Source organism: Staurois parvus, unplaced genomic scaffold, assembly GCF_062004578.1.
Source record: "Staurois parvus isolate SC_StPar_1 unplaced genomic scaffold, SC_StPar_1.0 ptg000745l, whole genome shotgun sequence".
Classification (NCBI taxonomy): domain Eukaryota; kingdom Metazoa; phylum Chordata; class Amphibia; order Anura; family Ranidae; genus Staurois; species Staurois parvus.
In genome coordinates this window covers 187319-200032 of record NW_028318541.1, presented here as the reverse complement: position 1 = coordinate 200032, position 12714 = coordinate 187319, and the positions used below count along the sequence as shown (strand labels likewise).

Below are 12714 nucleotides of genomic sequence, written 5' to 3'. Positions count from 1 at the left end.
GTGCTTCTGGAAGAATGGTCCAACCTTCCCATAGACACCCTCCTAAACCTTGTGGACGGCCTTCCCAGAAGAGTTGAAGCTGTTATAGCAGCAAAGGGCGGGGCCAACTCAATATTGGACCCTACGGACTAAGACTGGGAGGCCATTAAAGTTCATGTGCGTGTAAAGGCCGGCTGACCAATACTTTTGGCAATATAGTGTAGTGTAAATCTAAAGTTGATTGTATAGATATTATATGGTCAGATTGTAATGTGACTCTTATATGCTCTGGCAGGTTTTTTCACAACTGTCTGTTTTACAACAGAAAAAGAAGATACATGGTATATGCCAAGATTAGGAGACAATGGTTAGAAAAAGCAGCGTACATTTAAGCAGTAGAGGTACTGTGGACCTGGGTGCCGTGGACTGAGAGGTCAAGGACAGAAGTAATGGGTCAGGTTTGTTCATGTATGGACCTGAGAGTAAGCATGTTGACTGAGCAACTCTATTCATCTAATGCCATCGTGGTACAGGAAGCAGTTCAACATACATAAACCTGTCACTTAAAGTGGTTGTACAATTTAAATTGTTTGTTAACTTAAATTTGAACTATAGACAAAACTTCACCATCTGTGGTCTTGTTGCAAAGATTTCCTTCACTTCCTGTCCCATAGCCAAATAGGAAGTGAGAGGAAATCTCTGCAAATTAGGGGAATTCCTTAACCCCCAGGTCACCAGAACTAAGGTCCCCATTGGAAGATTTCCCCTCTATTACTTTTGTGGGGGCAACCCAAAATTTTCTTTTACTTTTACTTTCAATAATAATGGTAAACAGAACAAATAGAGAGAGCGAATCTCCTTCACAGGGCCCAGACAGCACAGCAGTATAAACTGATGAGTGTTCTAATCCCTTTCCACTATATCCAAAACTAAAAAAAAAGTTTTACCTTTAGTTATACTTTAATGTATTTTCTGCATTGGAGTAAAAAACCTTCTATTGTCAGCCCCCCGAGTCCCCTCAAATATTTACCCAACCCCGAACTCGATCCAGCGCTGTGCCCGTGAGCAGCAGCACTGCTCTTTCTCCCTCCTCACTGGACTCATTGGCTCCTGCCGCTGTCAATCAAATTCAGCAATGATGGAGCAGGGGGCGGGCCCAAGCCACACTGTCTCTGTCAATGCATTGAGCCTGCATGTGTGCCATCAGCGGCTTCAAGAAGAAGAGGAACCCAGAGCGCTCACAGGGGGTCCCTAGAATAGGGGGACCAGGGCTGCTCTATGCAAAACCAAGCACACAGCAGGAAAGTAGGACATGTTTGTTATTTAAAAAAAAAAATTTACAATCACTTTAAAATGACAATACTGGCTGTGAGGCTTCATTCACACTTCATGATTTTGAACTGCATGGCAATAGCAGCACAGTGCGCAAATATCGCTTGAAGCTTGCTGCCTGAAAAGGAGTAGGAGCTGCTTTTCGGGTTGCAAATACACGTAGGGCAGCCCCAGAATCGCATGAATATCCCTCTATTAAAATCCTTTACAGCTATGTGATAATGTGAATGGGCCTATAGCTAAAGAACTGGAAGGACAACAGTAGGAGTAGGGAAGGAAGAAAATGGAAACATATATATACTGTAGTGGGATATAGGGAGATAGGAAGGAGGAATGGGGAGAGAAAGGATCAGTGTCCTCGGTCATCATCTGGAGCCAAACCCCACCCACCCAAAATCCAAGGTGAATATAAGTCTAGGTGAAAAAGCACCGGAGAGGATCAGGAAGGGTTTTCCAAAATATGCCAAATTTTCCAAACCTCATTGTACTGTATTGATCAACAGAGTCGTTAATATAGCTGTAAGGTACTTCACCCTTTTGGCATCTCTGATCCTGGCATGGATCTCCATCAGAGAGGGAGGTTCAAATTGTTTCCAATAAAGGACGACTAAACATCGTACTGCCATAGGGATGTGCACCAGCAGTTGTTTAAAGGTTTTACAGAAAGCTGGAGGAGGTAAACCTAAGAAACATGTTTTATGTGTAAAAGGGATCCAAACGCCAAAAAGGCAGCAGAAAAGAGTATGAACAGCTTGCCAATAAGGTATGATAAGTAGGTAATACCAATATACCCTGCTTAAAAAATGAATGGAACACTTTGAAAACACATCAGATCTCTATGGGGAAAAATCTCATGCTGGATATCTATATTGATATGGACTGGGTAATGTGTTAGGAACATAAGGATCTCCCATCTGAGCTCCTGGACATTCTGATGTGCAACCTGGCGGAGTTGGATGGACCAAAATATGATATCTCAGAAGTGTTCTAGGACCCTGACGAAGTCTTCCTGATGACGAAACGCGTTGGTCGGAGCCTCCCCGTGTGACATCACCGTGCTATGGAGGGATGGCGGCCATCTTGTTGGTTTGAAACTTTCTGTTTTTCAATGCTGGTTATCTTACACTTTGATGTACATGTAACCTAAATAAATTTGCCAAATTATAATTTAACTACTACACTATGAGTTGCCTTTTCTTTTTACTCATTTCCTGACCGTCGGATGGGAGTTTCTTCTATTTGGAGATCTTTAATGATGGAGAAGTTATCTTTTATCTGGGAGAGAATTTCTACTGAGGATTGTGTGCTGTATTGATGTTATATCACATTGCGCTTGCTGACCAGTTTTGTACGGTCAAATTGTCTGGTAAGAGGCCAATCTGTTTCAGGTGTATGGTGACGGTTTTTGGATCGAAATCTTTTTATGCACCTGGTTCTATTCATTTGGGGACTTATATGGACTTTATTTTGACTTTTATATGATTTTATAATTAGCGCTGCATTTTTCCATTTAGCATTAACACCAAAATAGCTGAAACTGATTAACAACCCCCTCTGCTACTTAACTGACCGGATCAATATATAAGGAGTTTCACTGACGTGATGCTATACTCTGATTAAAAAGTGTTCCTTTAATTTTTTTGAGCAGTGTATATGTTGAATGGTACCAAGAGCCTTCTTGCACCTCTGGCATCTATCGTCAGCTGAAGGGTATAGAGCACCTAACCTGTCTGGATCGTAGTTTTCATTATTTAGTACATATTGAGCTCTTGACAGCCTGAGCCATAGTCCTCTGGCAAGTTTTTATCACTGCATCCCCAAGACTGAAAATGATGAAACTTTTTTTGTATTTTGTATTTTATTTTTTTGTAGTTTGTATTTTATTTATTACACTTTGTGGTTGAAGGAATTTTTATTTATTACATTTTGTATTTCTGTTGTTGACAGCAATGAAAGGGAAATTTGCCAACAGGGTCATTGGTTCCAGGGACAACTATCTATGAAGATTTTGAGAGATTTCCTCTCCCTACCTGTTGTGTTTCTAGGCAAAGAAATGAAGGGAAACCTCTTAAAACTGAAGTTTAATCTGCTTAGATTTAGCTTTCTTTGGTTCATCCCTCCCCTCTCAATATTATCATTACATTTTTATATAAAACCTTTCCCTTTTTATCACATGCCTCATTTTAGACTCAATGAAGTCATTACTAGGTCTCTGTACTTTTCTATACCCTGTAGGTGTATTATGGCTGGTAGGAGGGGCTGGATGGGTGCTGTACACAGCTTCCTGAAAACATCACAGTACTCCTCTCAAGAACCCTCAGCCCTGATGCACGCAGTAGGATGGCTCTTGGGAGGAGTTTATGAAAATATCAAAACGCCTTGTTGGGTTGGTGTCAGTCTGGAGGAGTGGGCATTCTTAAGCAGGCTGTATGTGCATTCAGAACCTCTGTGACTGAAAATCTGAAATCCAATTAATGAAAGTGGTGGTCCAGGGACAGACAGGCTTGGGGGGAAAGTCCTAGATGATGATGGACGTCTTCCATTCAGAAAATGAGGCGGGCTCTATCTGACTAGCTGCAGCTTCTAAAGCACATTGTGAGAAGCTCACAGTGTGCAGTGAAATCAGAGTAATACATTTCAGTACTGGAATGCAGCCTGTGCAAGACTGAAGGGAAGACTGGAAAGTACTGCTTTAAGGGTACATTCCCACCTGCATTTCTAGCAGACAGCAAGCAGATGCAAGAAAATCAGCAGGGGGTCCTGGTGATTAGCTGCAGGAGGCAGGGGTCCTGTGATTAGCTGCAGGAGGCAGCCCCATTAAAAGCAATGGGAGGCTGCCAGCTCCCGCAGTAATTGAAGCTCACAGGTAATCGCTATTTAATTATTGGCCAATTACCTGTAAGTGGTCGACCTTGGATGCAGTGTGCGTCCACTGCCAATCACTCATAGGTAATCACTGCACCGACTACCTGCAAACAGCTGCAATTAGCCGAGGGAACTGGCAGCCTCCCATTGCTTTCAATGGAACTGCCTCCTGCAGCTAATCGATGGGACCCCCCCTGCTGATTTTCTCGCATCTGCTTGCTGTCGGCCACAAATGCGGGTAGGAATGTACCCTCAATGGGGCACTGCAGAAAAAAAAACTGACAAAGTTTTTAACTATTTCCTACTCTATCCCAAAAAAGGGTTGACTTTGGATGTACTGTAATTGGCTTCTGACCAATGATGAATTGATGTCGGGAAATTGTGGTAGAAGATATATTTAAATGATGTAGCAATTGTAAAATAAGTCATTCGAATTTGGATCTTACAGTTCTCATGCACCAGGATCAGCTCGTTCTCTGTCCTAATGAATGGTAATCGGACAGGCTCACTCCGCATCACTTAAGGTGTCCAAGGACTGAACCATCCCTTGTGGGACTTTATTTGGAAGATCTCCCAGGGATTACACGTTAAGCATTAGTTTGTTCTTTTCACTGTATATCATAAACCATGCCCATTTTTTTTGTAATAGAATATCATTTACACATTTTTTTCATTTTCCCCATCTTACCACTGCTGATCTCCAGCAAGCTCTTCCCACCACTTCCTGTCTATATGCACTCCAGATTTGACTATGCATTACTGCTCTGGACCTGCTTCCTGATGATGATAATGGTGAACCATGCCTGTACAATGTGTGTCTGCCAACAGGGGGTGCTTCTGACAGGGTGACAACACTGAGCACATTTGAGGGACAGGAACAGAATGTTGTCACCCTATAACAGGAAGTGCTCAACACAAAGAATTTAATAAGAGTGGTTGTAGAGGAAAAAGTTTTTTTTATACCTTAATGCATTCTTTGTATTAAAGGGTAAGTTCACATTCGGGAACATAGTTACATAGTTAGTCTGGCTAAAAAAAGATAAAAGTCCATCCAGTTCAACCATAAAAAAAACAAAAAAATGTTACTTGTTCCACCACTTTTCCTGCAGCAGCTCGGCGGTTTGAGACCTCTGTGTGACAGCAGTATGGGGAGACGTTCTCTGTACCGCCTGTCACTTTTTGAAAGGAGTGCAGCCATGCCGGGCTCCGCCCACAGGGCTATGTCATTCATTCACAGAGTTCTGTGAATGAATCAACTACAAGTACAGACATCCTTTGCACATGTCGGCTTGTAGTTCTTAATGAACCACCACGGCACTATTGAGCGCTCTGGTAGTTCATTGATTCTTCCTGTCAGTGTGAAACTACCTGCCCATATGATGTACACACAGACAGATTACACTGACAGTTTGCAGGAGTCCTGCATGACACCGGCGATCTGCTGATCACTGATGCAATGCTTTGCAGGCTCCTAAAAAAATGTATAGTAAATGCACTTTTTTTTCCTGCAAAAATGTTAATTTTTTTTTTTTAAAGGTGAACTTATCCTTTAAGGTAGAAACCATTCCAGTCCCCCTTAAATCCTGTTTCATTTCAGTGCTCTTCTCTTCCCTCTCCCTACTCTCATAGACTTGGATGAGAGCAGAGGAAGCCATTGGCTCCTGCTGCTGTCAGTCAAATCATGGGAGGAGCCGAGTTGCGTTGTGTGTGTCTATAGAAGTACATAGGCCGGATTGGAAGTGAGCATGCATGTCTACCCCATAGCAAGTGGATTTCTAGGAGGCACAGAAAAGGAGGAGCAGACAGCGCCGACAGTGGACCCCAGAAAATGAGGTTTGGGGGTGCTCTGTGCAAACCATTGCACAAAGTAGGTAAGTATAACATATTTGTTATTTGAGTAATAAAAAATAATAATAACCTTTACAACTGCTTTAAAGCTACAGATTTTAAATGACTGAAAACTTTCAAAATGATACTATCTTGATCAGAATGTTTGGAGTTAGATCTACTCAAAAACAGACTAAGACAAAAAAAAGGGGATGAGGAGGCGGTGCTGGGAACCCCAATACAGATATCTCGCATCTGGGATTTATAAAAGATATAAGGAGCAAGAAGGGGATCCACTGAAATATATCAATGTTGGGTGGAGCGCAAAATTAATATAGAGCGCTAGATCACCACCAACTGCAGTAAGGTGCCTCAGGCTGGAGGTATAAAATAGGAGCCTTAAGAGTCTATAGAAGTAAAATTGGAGATGAGAGAGGCTGGAGGTATAAAATATGAAGATTAGACGGGCTGGAGGTATAAATCATGAGGATTAGAGGGGCTGGAGGTATAAAATATGAAGATTAGAGGGGCTGCCGATATAAAATATGAGGATTAGAGGGGCTGGAGATATAAAATATGAAAATTAGAGGGGCTGGAGGTATAAAATATGAAGATTAGAGGGGCTGGAGGTATAAATCATGAGGATTAGATGGGCTGGAGGTATAAAATATGAAGATTAGAGGGGCTGGAGGTATAAATCATGAGGATTAGAGGGGCTGGAGGTATAAAATAAGAAGATTAGAGGGGCTGCCGATATAAAATATGAGGATTAGAGGGGCTGGAGATATAAAATATGAAGATTAGAGGGGCTGGAGGTATAAAATATGAAGATTAGAGGCGCTGGAGGTAATAAATATGAGCATTAGAAAGTCTGTAGAGATAAAATAGGAGCATTAGGGAGACTGGAGGTATAAAATATGAAGATTAGAGGGGCTGGAGGTATAAAATATGAAGGTTAGAGGGGCTGGAGGTATAAAATATGAGCATTAGAGGGGCTGAAGGTATAAAATAGAAGCATTACAGAAGCCGGAGGTATAAAATAGAAGCATTACAGAGGTATAAAATAGGAGCATTATTGAGGCTGGAGGTATAAAATAGAGGTATTAAGGAAGCAGGAGATATAAAATAGGGGCATTAGAGAGGATGGAGGTAACAAACAGGGGGATTGCAAGGGCTGGAGAAATAAATATGAGCATTAGAGGGGCTGAAAGTATAAAACGGGAGCATTAGAGGGGCTGGAGGTATAACATAGGAGCAATATAGTGGATAGAGGTAAAAAAACAGGCCCATTACAGAGGCTGCAGATATAAAATAGGAGCATTAGAGGGGCTGCTAATCTGGAAGAGGACAGGAGAACGGAGGCTGCTCTATCACAATTAAAAGTCTCTAGAGGAAAATGCTTATTGCAGCCTCACATGCAAGGTCCAGATTAAAGCTTGAGTTAGGCCGCTGGTGCCTGTAGGCCTCTGGCTGCTGGAGAACTACAAATGCTAGCATGTCCTTCAATGCAGGGACTTCACGAGCAGTTAGAGACTGACCAGTTACTTACATCTACTATAGATTAACACAATGCTACAAAGTCAAAGAAATGTCCAATTCATGCTGCTCCCAAATTACAACAAACAAGTCAGTAGCTTTGATCCCTACACAGGGGCGGACTGACAACTCATGGGGCCCCCGGGCAATAGGGGATCATGGGGCTCCTGTGTCCTTGCCCAAACTCAAAAAAGCCTATGAAAAAGGTACCAGGGGCATCTCATGGGGCCCCCTACTGACCCCGGGCCCTCGGGCAGTGCCTGAGTTTCCAAATGGTCAGTCCGCCCCTGTCCCTACATGACCTGATCACCGGCACCTTCCTTGAAAAATCTTAGCAAAGCCTTCCACTGTGTCTTAGAATACTGAAGTGTTCACTTTAAGAGATACATCATGGCAGCCACCTGATTTGTTAAATTTGCATTTATAAAATCTGGAGATGATGAGATACATTTTGCTACAGATTTTCGAATCTGCGTTTAAAGGGCCATTTAAAGCAATCCAACATATTCACATAAAAGGGCAAAGTGCACCGAATGGGTTCAAAGTGCAGCAACCCAGCAACCAATCCCATTTCCATTTACTGCAGTCAAATGGGAAAAAGGAAGAAATCCTATTGGCTGCAACGGTTAGTGTAATGTGCTCATAGGGGCTGCACATTGTTGAAATAAAAAGGGAAATAAGTTATTATTTAAGGTTTTTATTTATTTGTCTGGCTCATCAGACTGGAGATTAAGGTCTACCCTCATCAAATAACCCCCTTAGGGCGCTCAATTATCGAATGATCCCCCAGAGTGTCCAAAAACCTATGCACACATCATGCTTGCAATTTACTTTTATACCATTCCAATGTAATGTAATATCTGCATCTCTCTTACAAAATTCAACATCAGTGACATTTGGAGAATAAGCGTCCCTTATGTCAGGCAGCTTAAACTGTGCCACCACAGCTCTGCCATTTACCCCACAGATGGCAGCAACAACAGCAACTTCTGAGACAAGAAACAGCACAGGTGCTCATCAATTTTTTGCCAACGATGGGAAAGAAAATGAATCTCATGGCAGCATTTGTGGTGACGGCTTTACAGAGATGATTCTACCCCATGTGCCAGCCTTTGGATCATGCAGAATCAGGAGTCCTTGTGCAAACATAGGCCTAACAAGTGAGCCTCAGTCTGTTCCCTGGTATTACAGCCACCTCCAATAATTCATCCCAAATCCTAAGATTTTCTACAATTCAGCTCATGCCTCGTCACCCTGCCACCCTCCTCTGTTGCCCATCACCCTGCTGTACTCTTACATACCCCAATACACTGCCATCCCCCACCCCTAGGCGCAGCATCCCCTGTCATCTTCCCCCTTGCCTCTTCATAATGCCATTCTCCCCCTTTCTCTGTCACTGCTGTTTCCCCCATGTCCCAGGACATCCTTTCCAAGTTCCTTGCCATCTTTCTCAAGCCCCAGGGCCCTGCCATCCTCCCCCTTGCCCCACCACCCTGACATCCTCCTCCCTCCAATCTTGCCCAATGTCACAAAACTCTACCACCCTCCTCCATACCAGCTTGCTACCCTCCCCCATAGCCCTACCATACTCTCCATGTACATGCCACCTTCCCCATACCCCCACACCCCTACCATCCCCTATATACCCCTGCTATCCTCCATACCAATCACCCTAACCTATACCCCTTCCTATCATCCATGCTTTACCCATTTCATCCCCTGAAAATCCCCCATAACCCCTCCATCACTTGTCCCTGTGATCCCACATACTGCTGTCACCCCCACCCTTTGTAAACCTCCATACCCCTGCTATCCCCATACTCCTGTGATTCCACATACCCTTGCCACCCCCTACAACCCTGTGATTCCCCCATACCCTAGTCATTCCCCATACAGCTATGAATCTCATACCCCTGTTATCCCCCATCCCTGTGATACCTCCATACCCCTGCTATCCCCCATGATACCCCCATAGCCCAATGAACACCCTATACTCCTAAGTATGCCCCCATACCCCTATTATCCCCTGTATTCCTGTCACCCCCAATATCCCTGTAATCCCTAATAACCCTGTGCCCAAAACTCTATAGCCCTGGGCCCACCCATCCACCTGTTCCCCCCTCCCCCTGCCATCGCTCAGAATTCCCCCCATATCCCTATGTACCCCCATCCCCATGTGCCTCTCCATTCTCCTGCGATCCCCTATATCTTGGCGATCCCCCTTATAGCCCTGTGCCCCCCCCCCCCCATTTCAAGTACCCCCCACATACACCCCCATCCCGGATCCAGTAGTCAGTGGGGTGTGGGCTGTGGTGACCCCCCTGTGCCCCCCTCCCCACATACACCCCCCCCCCTTCCCCATCCCGGTTCCATTAGTTTGTGGGGTGTGGGTTGGGGTGCTCCCCTGTACCCCCCCTGGCCCCGCAGTCAGTAGGGTGTGGGTTGGGGTGCCCTCCCGGCCCCCCAGTCAGTATGTGTCGGTGGGGGGACCCCTCTCACCTCCATCGGAGTAGGTCTCGGTGCCGTAGCCATCCTGCAGCCCGTTGGTCCAGGTGCCCTCGTACTTGGCCCCGGTGCCGGTACACTCCCGCACCCCGTAGCGCCCCTTGAATCCGTTGGTCCACTCTCCCCGGTACAGCCACTTGCCCTTGCTCTCCAGGCCGATGCCGTGCCGCTTGCCCTGCGCCCAGGTGCCCCGGTAGGTGTTCCCGCTGGGCCAGGTGTAGACCCCGAGCACCTCGAAGCCGTGTGACCAGGAGCCGCTGTACTCGCCCTGCCCCTTGGGACCCGTACAGATGCCGTGCCCGTGAGCCTTGCCATCCTGCCAGCCTCCGCAGTACGACCCCCCGTCATCGAAATTAAATCTGCCCCCACTGGACATGCATGTAACTGGCCGGGGCCACTGCACCGAGATCAGGGGCCCCTCCGATGCTGCATGCTCAGATCCCCGGCGGGCGCCCCAGCAGACCGGGGAGGGGGGGAGGGGGGAGAAGAGCGGAGGAGGAGCGGGAGGAGCAATGCAGCTACCCGTCCGGGAGAAACCGCCCCCTCCGCCACAGCCAATGAGAAAGCCGAGGGACACACCGGACCCGAGATGCCCCTATCCTATAGATGATGCCCGTCCAGTATAGAGGACACCCCTCCGGTATAAAGGACACCCCTCCGGTATGGATGACACCCCTCCGGTATGGATGACGCCCCTCCGGTATAGAGGACACCTCTACGGTATAGAGGACACCCCTCAGGTATAGAGGATACCCCTACGGTATGGAAAATACCTCTCCGGTATAGAGGACACCCTTCTGATATGGAGGATAGCCCTATGGTATGGAAATCAGCCCTCCAGTAAAGAGGACACCCCTCCAGTAAAGAGGACACCCCTCCAGTATAGAGGACACCCCTCCGGTATGGAAAATACCCCTCTACTATGGGAGATACCCCTCCGCTGTATAAGATGCCCCTGTTCTAGTGGGTATGGAAGATGCACCTGTACTTTGGATGATACCCAACCGGCATGGAAGATGCCCCCGTCCTATGGAATGTATCTCTCTACTATAGATGGCACTCATATCCTATTGATGAAACCTCTCTCCTATGGAAGACAGTCCTCTACTATAGGTGATGATACCCCTCTAATATGGAAGATGCACCTGTACTTTGGATGATACCCAACCAGCATGGAAGATGCCACTATCCTATGGAAGATATATCCTCTCATATTCAAAATGACCCCCCTCTGGTATAGAGGATATTCCTCCAGTATGGAAGTTAACCCACTATTATGGAAGATACCCCTTCAGTATAGAAAATGCCCCTGTGCTATGGAAGGTATCTCTACTATAGATGGTACTCATATCCTATGGATGATACCTCTCATCTAGGGATAGTCCTCTACTATGGATGATACCTCTCATCTATGGATAGTCCTCTACTATGGATGATACCTCTCATCTATGGATTGTCCTCTACTATGGATGATACCTCTCATCTATGGATTGTCCTCTACTATGGATGATACCTCTCATCTATGGATAGTCCTCTACTATGGATGATACCTCTCATCTATGGATAGTCCTCTACTATGGATGAAACACTTCCAGTATGGAAGATGCTCCTGTCCTTTGGATGATTCTCAACTGGCATGGAAGATGCCCCTTTCCTATTGAAGATATATTTTCTTCTTTAAATAATGCCCCTCCATTGTGGAAGATGCTCCTCTTCCCTATTATATTCCTATCCTATGGATGATACCTCTCTTCTATGGAAGCTAGCCCTCTACTATAGGTGTTACCCCTTTAGTATGGAAGATGCTCCTATCCTATGGATGATACCCAACTGATATGGAAGATAGTTACTCTTCTGCTATGAAAGAGGCCTCTATCCTATGGAAGATATATCCTCTTCTATCAGTAATGCCCCTTCAGTATGTAAGATGGATGAAACCCCTCTCCTATGAACACAAGCGCTCTCCAATGGAAGATACCCCTCTCCTATGGATGACACCCCTTCACTATGAAAGTCAGTCTTCTGCTATAGATAGCACCCCTCTCCTAAAGATGATACCCTACCGTTATGGAATATACCCTATGGAAGATGGCTGTCATCTATAGATGATACCCGTCTGCCAAGGAAGATACTTCTTTCCAATCAGTGGTGCCCCTTTCTTCCAGGAGATGCACCAGAAGAAGATACCCATGTTCTCTGCCTGATGCCCCCTCCTGGATGATGCCTCCTATGAAGTCTTCCATGAAGCTATGAATGATTCCCCCAGTGATGCCCCCTATTCTGTAGATGATGCCCACAGTGATACCCCCTCTTTTGTGGATGATGCCCCCTCTTCTGTGGATGATGATGCCAGTGATACCCCTGTTTTAAGGATGATGTCTCCTCTTCTGTGGATGATGCCCACAGTGATACCCCCTCTTTTGTGGATGATGCCCCCTCTTCTGTGGATGATGATGCCAGTGATACCCCTGTTTTAAGGATGATGTATCCTCTTCTGTGGATGATGCCTGCAGTGATACCCCCTCCTATGGATGATTCCCATTTCCTGTGGTTGATGCCCTCAGTGTTAATCCTTTCTCTGTGGATGATGCCCCAAGTGATGCCCCTCTCTTATGGATAATGCCCCCAGTGATGCCCTCTTCTATGGAGGATGCCCCCAGTGATGCCTCC

At 45.6% G+C, this 12714-nt stretch overlaps 1 protein-coding gene across 1 annotated transcript in view; it reads right to left on the bottom strand.

The window, feature by feature from the left end:
• JPH3 (junctophilin 3) overlaps positions 1-10536 on the bottom strand; it is a 140021-nt gene extending 129485 nt beyond the window's left edge. Inside the window, exon 1 of the mRNA XM_089654117.1 lies at positions 10039-10536. Coding sequence (XP_089510243.1) covers positions 10039-10420 — 382 coding nt within the window. The 5' untranslated portion in view covers positions 10421-10536. The remainder of the gene's footprint in view (positions 1-10038) is intronic.
• Between the last annotated feature and the right edge of the window lie 2178 nt (positions 10537-12714).